This window comes from Caloenas nicobarica, chromosome 1, assembly GCF_036013445.1.
Source record: "Caloenas nicobarica isolate bCalNic1 chromosome 1, bCalNic1.hap1, whole genome shotgun sequence".
In the NCBI taxonomy this organism is placed as follows: domain Eukaryota; kingdom Metazoa; phylum Chordata; class Aves; order Columbiformes; family Columbidae; genus Caloenas; species Caloenas nicobarica.
The window spans coordinates 25771932-25790172 of record NC_088245.1 but is presented as its reverse complement, the minus strand read 5'-3'; the positions used below and the strand labels follow the sequence as shown (position 1 = coordinate 25790172).

General features: G+C 40.8%; 1 protein-coding gene across 4 annotated transcripts; it reads left to right on the top strand.

Moving 5' to 3' along the window:
* Positions 1-27: 27 nt before the first annotated feature.
* On the top strand, positions 28-17915 carry ING3 (inhibitor of growth family member 3). 4 transcript variants are annotated; one of them, XM_065641557.1, is made up of 12 exons: positions 28-180; positions 344-415; positions 4540-4640; positions 5970-6035; positions 9881-9977; positions 12074-12145; positions 12431-12550; positions 13805-13863; positions 14229-14419; positions 15457-15649; positions 16504-16542; positions 17057-17915. In XM_065641557.1, the coding sequence occupies exons 1-12, from the start codon at positions 153-155 to the stop codon at positions 17171-17173; spliced, it is 1155 nt and encodes a 384-aa protein (XP_065497629.1). In that variant the 5' UTR covers positions 28-152; the 3' UTR covers positions 17174-17915. The 4 variants fall into 4 exon arrangements, with proteins under 4 accessions (XP_065497629.1, XP_065497623.1, XP_065497638.1 ...); XM_065641551.1 differs by having other exon boundaries at positions 13706-13863; XM_065641566.1 differs by having other exon boundaries at positions 172-180; positions 344-408; positions 13706-13863.
* Positions 17916-18241: the final 326 nt, after the last annotated feature.

Sequence of the window (18241 nt, the reverse complement as noted above, 5' to 3'; positions counted from 1 at the left end):
CAGCCAATTGCGGCGCGGCCGGAGCGAGCGCCGTCAGCCGCCAATGTTGTTTTCGCTGAGTCGAGCTGCTGGTGTTGTTGGCGGCGGCGCCATATTGGAGGGGACGAGCCCCCGTTAGCGAGAAGCCCCTTGGCGCTGGCCCGGCCGCCGCCATGCTCTATCTGGAGGACTATCTGGAGAGTGAGTGTGTGCGGGACGGGGGTGCCGGGCGGCCGGGCACGGCCGGGGCAGGGGAGCCGGGGGGGAGCCACGGCGAAGAGGCGGCGCTCCCCCTCCCCCACGGCGGTGCCTGACTGACTCCCTCCCTTCTCTCCCGCTCCCCCGCCCCTCCCTCTGCCCGCAGTGATCGAGCAGCTTCCCATGGATCTGCGCGACAGGTTCACCGAGATGCGCGAGATGGACCTGCAGGTGCAGAGTACGTGAGTCCCGCCCCCTCCGCCTCTGCCCGCCCCCTCCCCGCGCCCCAGCGCCCGCCCGCCCCGCCAGCGGGGGGCGGCCGCGGGCTCCGGCCCCTCCGCCGCGCCCTGCCGCACGGCGCGGGCCCGCGGTGTGGGGAGGAGGGAGGGGGGGGCAGAGGAAGCGGGGAAAGCGGCAACGCCGCCGGGCGCTCCGACCTGTGTGGGCAACTCCGCTCCCCTCCCCGCCGCCGGCCCGGGGCGTTCGCGCCCCTTCCCCACCCTGCGCCCCGGCTCTCCGGCAGACGCTGCTCCGGGGCGGAGGGCCGCGCCGCGGGGCCGGCCGCGTCTCGTCGGCACCGGGCGCCTGGCGTCGTCTCCTGCGGGCGCGGGGCGGCGGGCGCTGGCGCGGCTGCGGGAGGCGGCGCTGCGGAGGCCCGGAGCCGCCGGGACGCAGCGAGGGGCGGAGCGCGCTCGTCTGGCGCCGTGTCAGCAGCGGCGCTGAGCCGCGGCCCCGCAGAGCCGGCCCCCGCCCCGGCCCCGCGATTGAGTCTCGGCCCAAGTAGGGTCTTAGGGGAGTTTTGCTCCTGGGCTTGTGCTGCTCCCAAAGGCACTTTCGGTGGCATGGCCCAAACTCTTCAGATTTTTGATCCCTAAGAGCAGTGATGGTGGTTTGGAACGTGAGTTGTGTCCCACTCCTTCGGCAGGTAGTGGCATGCTGTTTCTGAAACTTTCCAGCCAGCTCCCCTTGTAATAGCCTATGGGCAGGTGCTTTTTTGCTTAGCCTCTTGTGCCCTAGCTGACACGTTAACAAATACGCAGTCTGGTTTAGGTCTCTTTGTAGATCACTTTGTATTATAGCCTGATATAACCGTGCCTTACTCTGTTTTCAGGGTGCATTGCCTTTTCATCTTTTCTAATGTAATCTCGTCTGGGACTTCGGTGTCCCATAACACTCAGTTGTTGCTGTCCTATAACTGTGATGCAAAGGTCTTTGTTAACGAAGCTGTTACTGCACAAAAGATGAGAGGAATCATCCGTACAGAAGCATAGGACTATTGTAAAGAAGAATGAGAGAAAGGGCAAGGGTTGAAATAACAAGTGATTGCCATACAGGAATACAAAATGCAACACTGTGTGGGAGCACAGTTCTTGAAAACAATAGTTTAACCTATAATACTTTGAAATGAGGTCTCAGGCTTTCCTTTGGATATTGACTTTAGTGGACCCAGCTGATCTGTTTGACAGACTTTATTGGCAAATGTTGAACTAGCTATAGGATTTTTTTTGTATACTGTGGCCTAAGTGTCATCTTGAGTTCAGTGCTTAAAGCTGTGGGAACAGAGCACTCTGAAGTAACTATTGCTGGAGAGCACCAGGAGAGGGAGTGGGTGGCTCACTGACTTAGGCAGTTCTGAATAGGATCACGAATTGTACTTGCATTTAGTAGGGAGGCAAAGAAGAGCACTGCCAAGGCTGCAGTAGTGTCATTTCCTCTGCTTTAAATGGAAGTGGCAAATAACACCCCATATTGTATTACTGGAAGTAGGAAATAACATTGAACATTGTATACTAAGACCTGCCTTAGGCCCAGAGAACAATTCTCTCAGACCTTGGTACTTCTTTATTTCTTGCACAATGAGTGACAAAACATCCATAGACATCTATTAAACTTCTGGACTAGCCTCTCTTGAACATCAGTTGCCAAACTGCAAACCTGGAGATTGTTCTCATGCTGTGACACAGTGATTTGTTGTGAAGATTCAGTGTCTCTGAAGTACTTGAATACAGTACTTTGAGCAATGCTGTCCCAGAAGCCTACATGAGTTGTAATTCAGAGAAAACTGTGCTGCTGTGTTTTAGAGTCAGTGTTGACTTTATGTTCGGTCCTGTTAGGACCACATGGACTTCTAACAGGGCAGGTGCTTCTGTTTGTTGTTGGAAGAAATAATAAACCAGCCATGCCTACTGTATGTGCTGATAAGGCTGCTTTGGGAAAAGTGAGGACCATCTGAGTTGTGACTTGACTCTTGAGCTCCAACTGAGACATTTTGACATGGAACATAAAATGTGTTTCTCTGTTTAAGTTAAAATCATGGATTATCAGGCCTTCATGGTAAAATGTTAAGCTCTGGAAAAAGGCCTTTCTTCTAATAGAATTTCTGGCAACTCTCTTGGGAAATCCTATCTAAGAAATTAGTATCTCAGAATATAGTATCACAGTTGGATTAAAAAGGTGTGTTTGGGGAGAAAAGGTGAAGGAACTTGAGTGTATCAGAGAGAACATTTCATGTCATTTAGCAGATCTGACCTGCATTCCCTTCTGCTATTCCTGCCCTTTCAGGAGAGACCAAGTTTCTGGGGAAGTTTTCCCTTATGCAGTTTCACAGAAACTGATTTGTGTCCTCAATAAAAATTAAAGAGGGAAGACTTGTTTCTTTCATGCCTATGGAGCTATTAGAATAATTATCACCTAACTGTTTGCACTCTGGGAATAGGAGATAGGACATTTTGTCTGTTGGCTTTATGGACCAAATTGTAGTCATTTGGTCAAAGAACAAAGCTTTTGGAAGCCTCCACATAAAGTGTGTGCTGCTTCCTTGCTTCTCAGGCTTCTTAATCTTCTCCCTGAGTAACACAATGCAAGTGGAAAATGCTCATTATACAAATTCTCCCATCTTTAACCTGTTTTACACCAAAATTGTTTCACTACTTTGTCTGAGTCTAAATACTGTTGATGTGAGCTTATGTCGCAACTGTTCCAGTTTGGGATTAGTTGCTCTTGGTCTGGTCAGTTGTTAGGTTCCTGTTGGTTTCGATGCTGGATGTTCCCAGCATAGGGAAAACTGATGAATGTTTTTGCTTCATTTAGTATGCACGATTTTGGTTATTTACATGAACAATTCTAGTTGTGAATTTTCACAGAGTGAAAAAACCTTTGGCTTCATTGGATTTGAAGAGTTAATCATACTTGGGGATTCACGAGTTTCTTGAACTACTTAATTCACTTTTTTTTCCCCAAGAAATAATGGCCATCATGTGATCCAGTTTTAATGGTGGTTTCTGGAAAGTATCTTAAGTGTTTTACACTCAGAGCCTGAAGTCTGTAGGTAGTTGGTGCATCGTCATGTTTAATTTGAAACTGTTACCTGGACAGTATCGCTGAGAATACTGTGAAAAAAATTTCAGTACTATCCTCTGTTCTGAGACTGGCAAGGCTGTGAAAGCTAGTTTGACTGAGGCAGCTGTGTGTTTTTGGAAATATGCAAGCTGTTGCACGCACAAGTGTCCAGCTGTTGAGATAGTAAACTCAGTGCTTTTTCTTTTTTTTTTTTTTTTTGAAGGAGGGTGGAGGGAAAGGGAATCCCTGTTCCTGTCTCAGTAAACAATGCAACAAATAACTTGTAGTTGACATTTTCCTTTCTTATGATAGTTAATGTTAGAGAATTGGTGGCTTTATTTTTTCCCATTATGGTATTTCTCAACTTCATGGAAGTGAGAGTCCTGTCCAAATAGCATCTCCTCAGTGCATTTACCCCTTAGTGCTACCGTGTGGGGGTGGGGGGAATAACTGTGAGTGCTTTTGATTTGCTCTAACCCTTCCTAGTATATAATGGAGAGGGCCTTGACTTAAAGGTGGTGACTTGACTATTCAGTTGCTCTACCTTTTTGAGGCACTAATTTTTTCAATTATTTGGTTTTGTATTTGGCTGTTTCTCTTAGGAGAATATTTTGTTTCCTGCTCAGTTTGTAACTGGCTAGAATGTTCCAAAGTCAGCAGTCTAGAGCCCTGGGTGAGGAGTTTGGGTCGTGCTTTAAGTCACTACCACTGCTCTTAGGGACAAAAAACCTTTAGAACTTGGAGTCCTGCCTGTCCCATGCTGGAGAGCACAAGAACCTTGATGAGAATCCTACAGAATGCAATTCTGCTTCTTGGAAATTAAGGTAAATATTTCCCTCCTCTGTCCACTGTCACTTGGTTGTTTGGGGTTTTTGTTGTTTTGTTCTGATTTTTCTTTTCCCCTCTCTAATAGTTTACACAGTAGTCCTGTCAACTTTGTTTAAGGAAAAAAATCCACCTTATTTCATAATGTTTATATACATGAGAAACTAAAATTTATCTTAATCTTTTCCTATGCTACAGATGCAATGGATCAGCTTGAGCAGAGGGTGAATGAATTTTTTATGAATGCGAAGAAAAACAAACCTGAATGGAGAGAAGAACAAATGACATCAATCAAAAAAGTAAGAGTATCACAGGAGTGGGTCACATTTTTCTTTTGCAAACAAAGGTAACCTTAGGAAAAAATAGCTTATGATTGATGGAGACTTAAGCATTCAGAACTGTGACTTCCCTTGGGCTTTCACAGAGATGGATAGAACTACCTAGGAGGAGAAAAATGCTAGCATTTTAAAAATTTTAAAAATTATGATCCTGAAGTGGTGAGGAAACCAAGTACTGAATTTTCAGCTTGGACTTTTTGTTACTGCTTGTGTGACATGAAGCAGCATAAGTTAATTGGCTTGCTTTTAGAGGATATTTTTCAAGCTTAGCTGCAGCATTTCCTGTAGTTCTGCCTAAGTCCTTGTGTATGTTATGTATATGGTATATCTAGCTTTAGGGAGGGAGAAATGAGAAGATGGATGTGTTTTGTTTTATCCTTCAACACTCAGGCATTGGCGGTACTTTTAACAACGTAGTCCATAATTTTGTCAGGAGAAACTCCTTTCTCGTCTCCTACACTGGCCACTTCAGCCCCTTGTTTGGACAAAGTTTGGGTTTTTTTCTTAGTTAATACAAATAGCTTTCTATAGTCAAAGCTCTGACTTCACTATAGTAAATGAAAAATTTGCGTTTGACTTTAGTTGGACCAAAATTTCAAGTAGTTTTCACTTAAGCAAGCAAGATACTCTTCAATGAAAACTGAGAATTAAAAGGCACTTAAACCTGTTTAGAGTAAAAATGTGTGTAAACATTTTTTTAAAAAAAGCTTTTTCTGTGGATTTTCACTAGTTGCAGCAGATTTTAAAATTGGATTGCTTTAGTCAAATTATTTAATAATACACTTATGAGTTGCATAAATGTATTTTAAAATATTTCAACCATAAACTGTGCACATCGTTATCTCTGTCTAACTACAGTGCTGGAAAGGCTTCCCCTCACAGTACTGCTTAGCATCATTTTGAAGGGCAGTAGTATCTCTAATGTGCCTGAAGATCCATATGAAGTAAAAGACATCTCATTTCGAGTCCATAACCGTATGCTCTGTAATATAAAATGAATCCAAGACAGTTTGTAATTTTGTAGCGTTTCGTGCAGAAATATCACTGTAGGAGGAAGTGTCCACATCTTGTAGTTTTGCTTTTTCTAAGGCACAAACAACAAATTGATATGTAATATATCCCTCATGTAAAATTAGATGATTGCTGTTTATGGTAGAGTTTCATAGCCTTTCTGAAAACTGATTTGAATTTCTCCTTTTAACTTGCATTTTGTGCTGGATAACAGTAGCTTAAGATGACTGAAATTAATTCAGTTATATTCATAACTAAAAAAAAATTTCTTTATAACAGGATTACTATAAGGCTTTGGAAGATGCAGATGAAAAAGTACAACTGGCTAATCAAATATATGATTTGGTAAGTACAGAGAAAACTTGTGGTGAGTTACCTAATCTGTGCTGTAAGGAGTTCTAAACATTTTGATAAGCTCTGCAACTGTGTTACCTGTACTGTCAGCTGCATAGAGATATTTTTGGTGGTGAAAGAAGCATTGAATGTTTTATTGACTTGCTTTGGATAGCAAGCGTCACTTCAATACAAAACCTACAGGAATAATATTAGAAATCCTAACATTTTCATGCATGTCTCATTTTCACGAGAGCATTCAAGGACCTTAACATCCTTCTTAAAATGTGGGGCCCAGAACTGCACACAGTGCTCCAGGTGAGGCCACACCAACACTGAATGCATCAGAATAATCCTGTCTTTTGACCGGCTGGTTATACTGCGTTTGATGCACCCCAGAATGGGGTTTTGCCCTCTGTGCTGCCACGGCCCACACTGCTGACTCACACTGAGCTGCTGTCACCAGCACCCCCAGGTCCCTTTCTGCAGGGCTGCTCTCCAGCCACTCCTCTCCTATTTCATACTTGTGCCCGGCATTACACAGAATCTGGCATTTCGACTTGCCAAATTTTATAGAATCAGAATGGTTTGGGTTGGAAGGGACTTTAAAGATCATCTAGTTCCAGCCCCCCTGCCATGGGCAGGATCACCTTCCACTAGACCAGGTTGCTCAAAGCCCCATCCAACCTGACCTTGAACACTTCCAGGGATGGGGCATCCACAACTTCTCTGGGTAACCTGTTCCACCACCCTCATGGTGAAGAATTTCTTCCTTTTATCTAGTCTGAATCTACCCTCTTTCAGTTTACAGCGGTTACCCCTTGTCCTATCATTACATGCCCTTGTAAAGTGTCCCTCTCCATCATTCTTGTAGGTCTCCTTTAGGTACTGGAAGGCTGCTATAAGGTCTCCCTACATCCTTCTCTTTTCCAGGCTGAACAACCCAGCCTTCTGTTCATCTTCATGCCCTCCTCTGGACTTGCTCCCAGAAGTCCATGTTCCCCTTATGTTGAGGGCCCCAGAACTGAATGCAGTCCTCTAAGCGGGGTCTCATGAGAGTGGAGCAGAGGGGGAAAATCACCTCCCTCGAGCTGCTGGTCACGCTTCTTTTGATGCAGCCCAGGATACAGTTGGCTGTCTGGGCTGCAAGTGCACATTGCTGGCTTGTGTTGAGCTTCTCATTAACCAAAACCCTCAAGTCCTTCTCAGAGTTTCTCTCAGTCCATTCTCCTCCCAGCATCTATTTGTGTTTGGGGATGCCACAACCTGTGTGCAGGACCTTGCACTTGGCGTTGTTGAATTTAATGAGGTTCACATGGGCACACCTCTCAAGCCTGTCAGGGTCCCATTTGGATGGCATCCCCTGTAACGTGTTGACCACACCACACACCTTGGTGTCATTGGCAAACTTGCTGAGGGTGCACTCTGTCCCACTGTCCATGTCACCTGACAAAGATGTTAAACAGCACTGGTCCCAATACTGAACCTTGACAAATGCCACTCGTCACTGCATGTTGAGCTGTTGACCTTAGCTCTTTGAGGGCAACCATCCAGCAGTTCCTTATCCACCAAATGGTCCATCTGTCAAATCCGTGTCTCTCCAATTTAGAGATAAGGATGTTGTGTCAGACAGTGTCAAATGCTTTGCATGCGCAAGTCCAGGTAGATAATGTCAGTTGCTCTTCTCTTATCCACCAATGCTGTAACCCCATCGTAGAAGGCAACCAAATTTTCCAGGCATCATTTCCCCTTAGTGAAGCCATGCTGGCTGTCACCACTCACCTCCTTATTTTCCATGTGCCTTAGCATAGTTTCCAGGAGGATCTACTCCATGATCTTGCTAGACACAGTGGTGAGACTGACTGGTCTGTAGTTCCCCAGGTCTTCCTTTTTTCCTTTTTTAAAAATGGAGGAGTAGGTTTCCCCTGTTCCAGGCAATTAGACTGCCACAACTTCTCAAATATGATAGACAGTGGCTTAGCAACCTTATCTGCCAGTTCCCTCAGGACACATGGATGCGTCTCATCAAGTCCTATGGCCTTGTGCACCTTCATGTTCCTTACATGGTCTCAAACCTGATCTCCTGCAGTTGATTGTTCTTCATTCTCCGAGTCCGTGCCTTTGCCTTCTGCAACTTGGGTGATATGGCTAGAGCACTTGCCGGTGAAGACAAAGGCAAAAATGTCAATGAATAAATACCTCAGCCTTCTCCATATCCTGGGTAACCAGGTCTCCCTTTTTTTTCCGAAGAGGGACCACATTTTCCCTAGTCTGCTTTTTATCACTGATGTACTTGTAGAAGCTTTTCTTGTTGCCCTTGATGCTCCTTGCCGGATTTAATTCTGTCAGGGCTTCGGCTTTCCTAACCTGATCCCTGGCTGCTCAGACAGTTTCTTTGTATTCTTCCCAGGCTACCTGTCCTTGTTTCCACCCTCTTTAGTTTTCCTTTTTGTGTTTGAGTTTGTCTGGGTGTTCTTTCTTCATCCATGCAGGCCTTCTGGCATTTTTGCCTGGCTTCCTCTTTGCTGGGATGCATCCCTCCGAATTGTAGAGGAGATCATCCTTGAATAGTAACCAGTTTTCATGGTCTCCTCTTCCCTCCAGGGCTTTATCCCATGGTACTTTGCCAAGCAGATCTCTGAAGAGGGCGAAGTCTGCTCTCCTGAAGTGCAGGGTAGTGAGCTTGCTGTGCACCCTCCTTGCTGGGCTAAGGATCTTGAACTCCACCATTCCATGGTCACGGCAGCCGAGACTGCACTGCAGCTTTGCATTCCGCACCAGCCCCTCCTTGTTGGTGAGAACAGGGTCCACCAGAGCACCTCTTCTTGTTGGCTTCTTTATCACTTGGAAAAGGAAGTTATCATCAACACATTGTAGGAACCTCCTGAATTGCTTATGCCCTGCTCTGTTATCCCTGCGACAGATACCGGGTTGGTTGAAGTCCCCATCAGGACCGGGGTTTGTGAACATGAGGCTGCTCCTATTTGTCTACAGAGGGCCTCATCCACTCAGTATTCCTGTTTGAGTGGCCTGTAGCAACCCCCACTACAATGTCACCAGTCCCTGGCCTCTCTTTAATCCTGACCAAATAGCTCTTGGTTGGCTCCTCATCCATGCACTCCAACTGGCCATTGACATAGAGGTGACACCCTCTCCTCATCTCCCCTGCCTATCCTTCCTAAAAAGCCTATACCCTTCCATTCCAACACTCCAGTCACAGGAGCCATCCCACCAGGTGTCTGTGATGCACATAAGACCATAGCCCTACAGGTGTGTGCAGGTCTCTAACTCCTCTTGTTTATTCCCTGTGCAATGTGGGTTTCATCCCATTAATCATAGCCCAGTGCTCCAGTCCATCTGGATCCCTGTTTACCTATGTGTGTAGTGGCACAGAAATTGCAATTCAGTAAACATGCAATTTCCCCAGTGCAGCCCAACCTCCTCTAAAGTGTGTATTCTTTCTCTTCCCCTTTCTATACTTGTACCCACAACACTCCCAAGTCCTCTTAATCTTTTTTTTTCTCAAAAGAAACACATAACACTGTGTCTTGGAACATGGCCTGTGGTAAGAGAAGGGCTTCTAGCTGCTGAGCCAATATGCAGCCTTATTGTATCCTGTGATTGACTCTGCAGGTTAGGAGCAACAGTGCTATTTTGGTATTAATTCTAATATCTCTGCTGGGTTAGGGAAATGTAGGTGACTAAGATGATAGGCTTCTGTCTGTTTTTATACGTGCTCAGTGCTGCGTGGCAGCAATTTACTGGGAAGGAAGTACTTAGCAAGCCTGAGATTAAGGGTGGAGATATTCGTGTTCCAGAACTGGGTGCTATTTATTGTTGCTTTGTCTCAAAAACAGGTAGACCGTCATTTGAGAAAATTGGACCAGGAACTTGCTAAATTTAAAATGGAACTTGAAGCTGATAACGCTGGAATTACAGAAATATTAGAGAGACGTAAGTATGCATGATTTTCTTTTAAATTGACAGATTTTCTGTCAATTTGCAAATTAAAAATATCATACACTCGTTAGTAGCCAGCAGTTTTTCCACTTGTTTCAAATTTGTGGTTTAACCTGCATACATTTCATCAGTCAGTAATTCTCAAATTTTAGTTTCAGCCTCAATTTTTACCAGGTGAAATCAAAATACTACCGAGTAATTAGAATAATTTTTTCCACACAATTGTTGCACTTGTGAATTGCTACAGTAAGGTACAGAATTCTTTAAAGCTGTTCTAAATGATTGTAGGTATTTGGACAAGTAGTTCAACCTAATCTTGCCACCTACCCAGTTGAAAGTGTACCATTTCGCACACCATTTGCCACCAAATTGATGACCCTCATTATTTTAATTATAGGTGTGGAATGTCAAATAAAGTTAGATACTCACTAGATATCTTTTTTTAAAAGGGTTGAGAATGGATTGTTTTGTAATGGGATAGCAAGGGAGAAGCTTTTTGGGCAAGAAACCTGCGTACTTAACAGCATAACAGTGTTAGTATCCAGAATGTGGGGAAAAAAAAAAGTAATGTGACAGCTTTTTGGCTGATTTGGTGTAGAAGAATCTGACCTTTCTGTACACATGAGCATATAGACATCAGGTTCAAATGTGATTATGATAAATTTCAAAGTTCATTTAACTGCTGTGGTCATAGAGCTAAGAGACAGTGACTGCTTATACCCAAGGATATTGAAGAGTAACCTAAATCACTTGAGGAGACTAGGAATAAATATTCTTTCTTTGAACTTCGTGTGGCTTTGTCATAAGAACTGAGAGTTTTTGGATATTTTATTTGTAATTGCTGTTACATGTTATGGGCACAAAAATAAAACTCCGAAATAAGTGCTTTTAATGAACTAGCAATTACAGAAAAGAACTAGTTTATTTTGGTTGGAATCCCAGATGCAGTTTTAAGATGTGAGACAACTTTCAGTTGAGCTATGTGTTTAGTAGAGGTAGGTAGGTAGAATTTCAAGAACTCGAAACAGAAATGCATGCATGTAGCATCTTTAAGATATTTATTTATTTTTCAATAAAGTGAAAAGTAGAAGCCTCTTAATATTTTTTAGCTTTCAGACTAAATACATATTGTTGAGGTTCCTCCAGAGGGCAGCCTTTGGGCTAGTTCGTAAAGTGATTAATGTTAGCTCAACCAAAATATCTCCTTATGCTTTGAACCTTTTCTAGAATATTTTTCTTTAAACTTTTGTAGTACACTCACATACTTTTGGAAAGCATTGAAAAAAGTTAAATAAATGTTGAAGCTACAGATTTTGAAAAATGAATGTGAATTACTTTATTGAATTGTATTTTGTATAAATGTAAGTTGCTAGGTATTGCAACAACTTCAAAATCTTTTTGCCAAAGATGAACAAACAAACCATTATATCTTGTTCTAATGGAAATTTATGGTCAAAGTCTGTTCTATGCTGTGATTGCTTGTGGCAAATATTACAAGAAATGTTACTCTTAGACATAGACTTGCATTTGTGCTGCCCCAATCTTTTTTCTTTTTAATTCTTTAGATTGTTGCTCTGTGTATTTTGAATGTTGAGAAAATTTGCATACTGCTCTGAAACCCTTCCTGTTGATTGTTAGATCATCTTGAAAGACAGTTGTGTGTTTTGACTCAGTGTGACAAGATGTGTCGTTTAATACAGTTTACCTGTTACAATCTTCAATTCATTTTGATGGAGATAGTACTATTTGTGCAGCATTCTCCAACCGTGACTGGCTTGTATGCAACTTAATTGATTAGGGGGCATGTTGAGAGCAGTGTTGTTATTTGTTCTCCTTATTGGCCTTGATATTAACTTATTGATTTCAACAGTTGAACAGCAGCTGTCACCAGTTTTTATTCTAAAACTCTTCTCACTGGCTCCTGGTTGTACTACAAGAGAGGTTTCCACTCTAGTGAAAATCCTTCTGATTAAAATAAATATAACTGCATAGTGATTTGGTTAATATGATAAAGGTTCATTTTGTGTCTAAGAGTCAAAACCATGTCAATAATGACTGAAATTTTCTTACCCTTTTTACCTCCCTCTTAGGGTCTCTGGAGCTGGATACACCATCACAGCCTGTGAATAACCATCATGCCCATTCTCACACTCCAGTAGAGAGTAAGTATTTGAGACCATTTTTTATGTTTCCTTATTTCTTGATGAGTAGTATTAAGGAGAAGAAAAAAAAAAAAAGTTCAGACCTTTCTCCAAACATTAGAGGGGAAAAAAAAGGCATAATGCAATGATGATGATAATTTCTATTCAGAAGAAGTGCAAGAATGAAATAATAAGGTTTTGCTGGTGGGAATTAGTTGAAAGTGCTGGTTTATTATCTCTAGTTTTAGTTCGACTTTCAAGCTGAAAAGGTTTTGCATTTAAGTTCTCTTCATTTCTTTCATTTAGAAAGGAAACACAATCCATCTTCTCACCATAATACAACAGATCATGTTCCTGAAAAGAAGTTTAAGTCTGAAGCGCTTCTGTCCACCCTGACTTCAGATGCTTCTAAAGAAAATACACCAGGTAATCGTAATTGTCCTGCATTTTATTACTTCTTAATCAGAAGAAGAGAAGCCACAATTTTATTTGTGAGTTATTGTCTTTTGAATTTGGAGACTCATACCCTTTCCTCTGGGATTTTCAGTCATTTGAAACATGAGAAATCGCAGGCATTGTTACTCATCTGTGTTGTCCATGAAGTTCATCAGCTTTGTTGTCATTTAACAGCTGCATGTTAGCCGTATGTTTTTATTTACACTGCTTGGAAGAAGACAACAGTACAGTTTCATTCAGCCAGTAGTAGAAATATGAGAGATCAAAGCATTATTATTTTGGGAAAAAGAAGTGCATGCAACTATTTCCAAAATAAGGAAAAAGAATTTTCACACTTTTTTTTTTTTTTTAAATGGTTGGTCTGACATGGAATTCAGCTGCAATATAATAAAATTCCTTCATGTGTTGTCTATTTCAAAAGAGTTGAAGTCTCTTTGAGTAGTGAATTAAAAGAAAACCCACAGCTTTTGACTATTCAAAAATTAGAGTTTTTCATAGTTTATTTTCAGAAAATAAACTATTGTGAGAGGTTATAGTAAGTAAACTACATTTTGGAATTTAATGCTGTTCTTCAGTTTTAAGTAGTCTCCTTCATATCCATTATACTTTTTTTTGAAAGAACTTTACGTGAGATGGTAAATAAAATGTAACTGAGCAGTTGTCAGTCTGTAGATGGCCATGGAAATCTCTGTTGCATTAGAACTGATTTGTAGTTTTTAGAATTAAGATTATGAAGTTTTAATTCAGAAACAGTATAGGTATACAGTCAAATTTTTTTTGTCTTTGTGATAGTTACAGCAATCAGCATCATTTCAACAGAGATTGGGTTTATATACATGTTGACGTAGCAGCTGCATCTGTTCTTTGTTAGCTGAATATGATGGTGAGGACTGCCTTCTAAAAGGACCTCTTGCACATGAGGATAGGTGGGGAACAAACTGCATTTTTTTTAAGCCAACACTGGCTGGGTCAAATGACTTTTTTAAACTTTTTTCCAAGTGACCAGACTGCTCTGCATAAATGGAGTTCCTGCTCTTTCACTGGTTGTCATATATATTACTCTTCTTAAAATGCGAAGGAATTTAGTTTCATTTTGAATTTCATAAATGTGTTCTGTTCATCAAGGGTGTCGAAACAGTAATTCATCATCCTCTTCAAACAATGCATACAATACAAATTCTTCTCAACCATTGGCATCATATAACCTGGGCTCATTATCTTCAGGATCTGGGGCCGGTGCAATTACCATGGCAGCAGCTCAGGCAGTGCAAGCCACGGCGCAGGTAATGTCAAAACATCCTTGTCATTCTGCCATCCACTACTGATCAAGAGGAAAGACTAGTGAATATATATATATATTTTTTAATCTGAATTCCCATGATCACTTTCGGCTGATGTGATTCAGTTGTCATATTATCATTTTTGTTTATATGCTATAGTTTCATCCTGTAAAACTTACATGCAGGGACAGCTTGTTTTCTAGCTTTCCCTGGGGGCTATTCTTACCACCTTTTTACCACTTGCTGTACATCGTTTTGTTAACAGGGTAACTAGTGAACCTGTGCAAATAATTAGCAGTTAGCAGCCTGGTATGTCTTCTGTAAGAGCTCCACTGTGTAATCTGATACAGTATCAGTATTTCTTTTAGATGAAGGAAGGAAGACGAACATCCAGTCTAAAAGCCAGCTATGAAGCATTTAAGAACAATGATTTTCAGCTCGGAAGAGAATTTTCATTATCAAGAGATTCAACTGGATATTCATCATCAGCTCTGGCATCTACATTAACACAGACGTTAAGTTCATCAACCACAGATTCACGAAGTGGCAGAAAAAGCAAGTAAGTTTTTTTTTACTTGTTGACTGCAGTTACAGCTTTTAAGACAGCTTTCTTTTAAAGGTCGTGGGCCATATTAGAAATACTTATTGCCTATTGTCCTTTTTTCCTTTTTTTGGGGGGGGGGCGGGGGAGGCTTTCTTATTTTTTCCTCTCACTATTGTTTATTTTAAACAAACTCCCTGCAAGGCTTTAAATAAATTGGAAATTTGGCCTGGTGGCAAATTTTGGGAATGACTATGCTTTTGTAGGCGGTTTTGAAATAAATCAGCTTCATGCCACTTGACAAATAATCAATGGTATCTGTTGGCTGACCATCTAGGACAGGAAACAGAATGAATTTTGTGTCTCATTTAAATGAAATTTAAAAGTATTTTAAACAACACAGTGTCACAACACATTGTGACAGCAATCACAAGTTATACTTGAAAGACCTTGTCTCAGAATGCCAATCCTTTTAAACTGACTTGTGTGTTTTTCTTCATGCAAATTTGTGTTTGTTCACAGCTCAGTTAATAATAGTATCTTAGAAGCATTTTTCATCAGAGGATATCTTGGGTGTCAGATCTGACCTATAAGCAAAAGCATAGAATTTGTATTCTGGTGCTGTTCCTGCAGAGTGATTGGTGATGCCTGAGTGGAGACTAACGTAGAATCAGTCATCTAGAAAACACAGCTATCTATTGTACATGATATTATTTATATGTAAATTCCTTCTATTGGTCACATAATTTTTATGGGGATTTTATACTAAAGCTGTTGATGGAAAATTTTGTGAAGAAAAACATTCATTAAAGCCATTTGGCAGTTTAAAGCTGTTAAATTCCATTGATTAAAATACCCTGTCTTGTAATATGTTAAGACTCTTTTCCTTTTCCAAAGAACACTCAATGTGTCCAGTTCTTGAAGGAAATCTGTTAGGGAATGATGCTTTGAGATTTTCATACTGCAGTATTTCAGAATCAACAAAGTACTTGTTTTGTGATCCTTTCACTTGGCAGGAAAAGACAGTATCCTTTTTTTTTTTTTTTTTTTTCCAGAAACAACAACAAATCCTCAAGTCAGCAGTCCTCATCATCTTCCTCTTCTTCGTCTCTGTCATCATGTTCTTCTTCATCTGCACTGGCACAAGAACTGTCTCAGCAAACAGCAGTAATACCAGAGTCTGATTCTAATAGCCAGGTTGACTGGACCTATGATCCAAATGAGCCACGTTACTGCATTTGTAATCAGGTAAGGATGTCTTCCAACATGAGAGCTGCTGTTTCGCTGTAGTTGAACTTCCTTCTCTGATTGCTAACTTACTTACAGTCTTGCAGTTCTGGCCTGTTTTTATTTACTTTCTGTTGATGTGAATAATGAACTCAGCTGTTGAAGTTGAAAACAAGTTTTCCCATTGATGTGGCATACCTGGAGAGTTTTAAATCTGTAATGAAGGCTTCAGGAATAACTAAATTAAAAATTTAACAGAATCACAGTAAATTTAGTTAAAATTTTAAGTTAGTAAGGAATTTGCCTGATCTCTCCTACTTTCCTTTAAAAATAAAACCACAAACAAAACCCAGTTTTGTAAAAGCTCTCCAGAAACTTGAGAGACTGAACAAAAACATGAGAAACTTTTATTTTAAAATGCCTGTTCTTATTTTGAACACTTTTAAGAGTGTTGGATTTTTTAGAGTTTATGGAATTCTGTAATTCTCCTGAAAGTATTTGTTTCAAGTAAAGTGCTTGAAATTGTTGTGTATGCAAGGAAGATGCCAGACATCAATATAATCTTGAAAACTGGGCTGATAATGTACTGAGCACTGTTGTCTAGACCAAAATATTCTTCATTCAGGCTTTGAATGCTGACTTTTTTTTATCTAACCTGAAATATGCAGAAGTATCTCCTTTTTTTGTATAAATTTTTTTTTGAAAACCAATTTGCTGTGAACACATTCTTTGGGTTGTGTAACAAAAATCTGTTGCTTCTGTTAACGGAAAAACTCCTCAGAGGAGGAAACTTGAACGTTAGCCCTTTGAAAATGTTATTGCTTTTAATTAGTAATACAATTTTTAATAAGGGCTTTTTTTTTCTTCTTTACTAGGTGTCCTATGGTGAAATGGTAGGCTGTGATAACCAAGATGTAAGTAACAAAGTTAAAAAGGTTCATGAGACACTTGTGCCTGTAACTATTGTTTGCAGGAGTTACTTCTCTTTAGAGTTGGTTTTAGAATAGAGGCTTTTAGAGTCATGTGTGTATGAGTTGAACCGTTCTTCTGGAAACTTCTCATCATCTGTTCCCATAGTTCAGGTGCTTTTAGAAAGCTTCACCCATTACTGGGAAGGTTTGACATCTTTAACGTGCCCTTTGTTTCTGGGAACTTTTAGCTATTTCACTACTAATATCAGTTGTCCCCTTCAAATAAAAACATTTTAAAAGAACAGTTGAATGTAATCATGTATTTACTGAGATACTATATTTAAACAGAAGGGAGCGATGAGATCGCTGTTGTGCCCCTTATTTGACCTGTGACTTTGTGTGAAAAGCAGAATCTATGCTTTTTACTAATGCTTCGTTTTCATAGAAATGTATTTGCGATGGGTGTTCTGGAAAAAATCCCAAATTCTAAATGCTCTCTTTAACTCTGTTTTTGTAGTGCCCTATTGAGTGGTTCCACTATGGATGTGTTGGACTGACAGAAGCACCGAAAGGGAAATGGTACTGTCCACAGTGTACGGCTGCAATGAAGAGAAGAGGCAGTAGGCATAAATAAGTTTCTTCATCTGGAAAACAAATGACATACTAAAGGTTTTATAGAGGACTCGGGAGGGGAAGGAACCCCCACCACACTTCCTTGCAACCACTTAAGGGTTAACATAGCAGTCATAAAATCTTGAACTATTGATTTTGCTAGTTGTGTTTTAATATTGTAAGTAAATTATTTATGCACATTGATGTGCTACAGATACTATTCCAGTGAGCCTTGGATTATTCCAGTGGCCAACATATGCAGACATTTGTACTATCAAACCATTTTCTCTAAGCAGTGGGCATTCTGCAATTATTCAATCTTCAAAAAATTCTGATAAGTCAAGATTTTAAATGTATGTTTTATATACAACAGATATATTCTGCTGCATGTACTGTACTCAAGAGCTGTTATGTAACACTATGTATATAAATGGTGCAAAAAGTCAGTGCTTCTGAAAAAAAAATTGAGACAATGGTTTTTAAAATGCCTTTATAGCTTTGGTTCTTTATGAAACTTAATTCAGCAGGCTGAAGAAAATGGTTCTTGTATACAGCGGGCTGTTGTCCTCTAAGGTACTTGAGTATGTAAAAAAACAAAAAAATGCTGTAGAATAAAACAAACTTGTGCCATTAGTCTTTATATGTTTCTGCTCCAGAGAAGGTGCAGGCAATTAAGAGGAAAAAAGGTGTTAAAGTGATGATAAATTTTTATACCAAATGTGTTTATTTTTTTGTGCAAGTAATCCTTTAAATTTGAATTGTATTAGGTGTTAAAATAAAACAACCTCAACTCCTCAAATTCATGTTTTCTCTACGTTTGTCAAAAAAAGGTTTGTCCCTGAAATGATTTTGTTATCCACCTAGTGGGGGGATAACTAGTACATATATGGGGAAATGCTGAAATATCATTTGTCTTGGTGTCTCTGCCTCCGGACAGTCAGTGGCACATGCTTCAATGGCCGCAGCAATTCTGTTTTCCACGTGGTTAAAAAAAAAAAAAAAAGAAAAAGAAAATCCCAACTGTGCCAAGAGTTGTGTCCACAGGCAGGATTGCCTTCCCGTTTCCGTGGCACAGATGGAAGTTGGAACG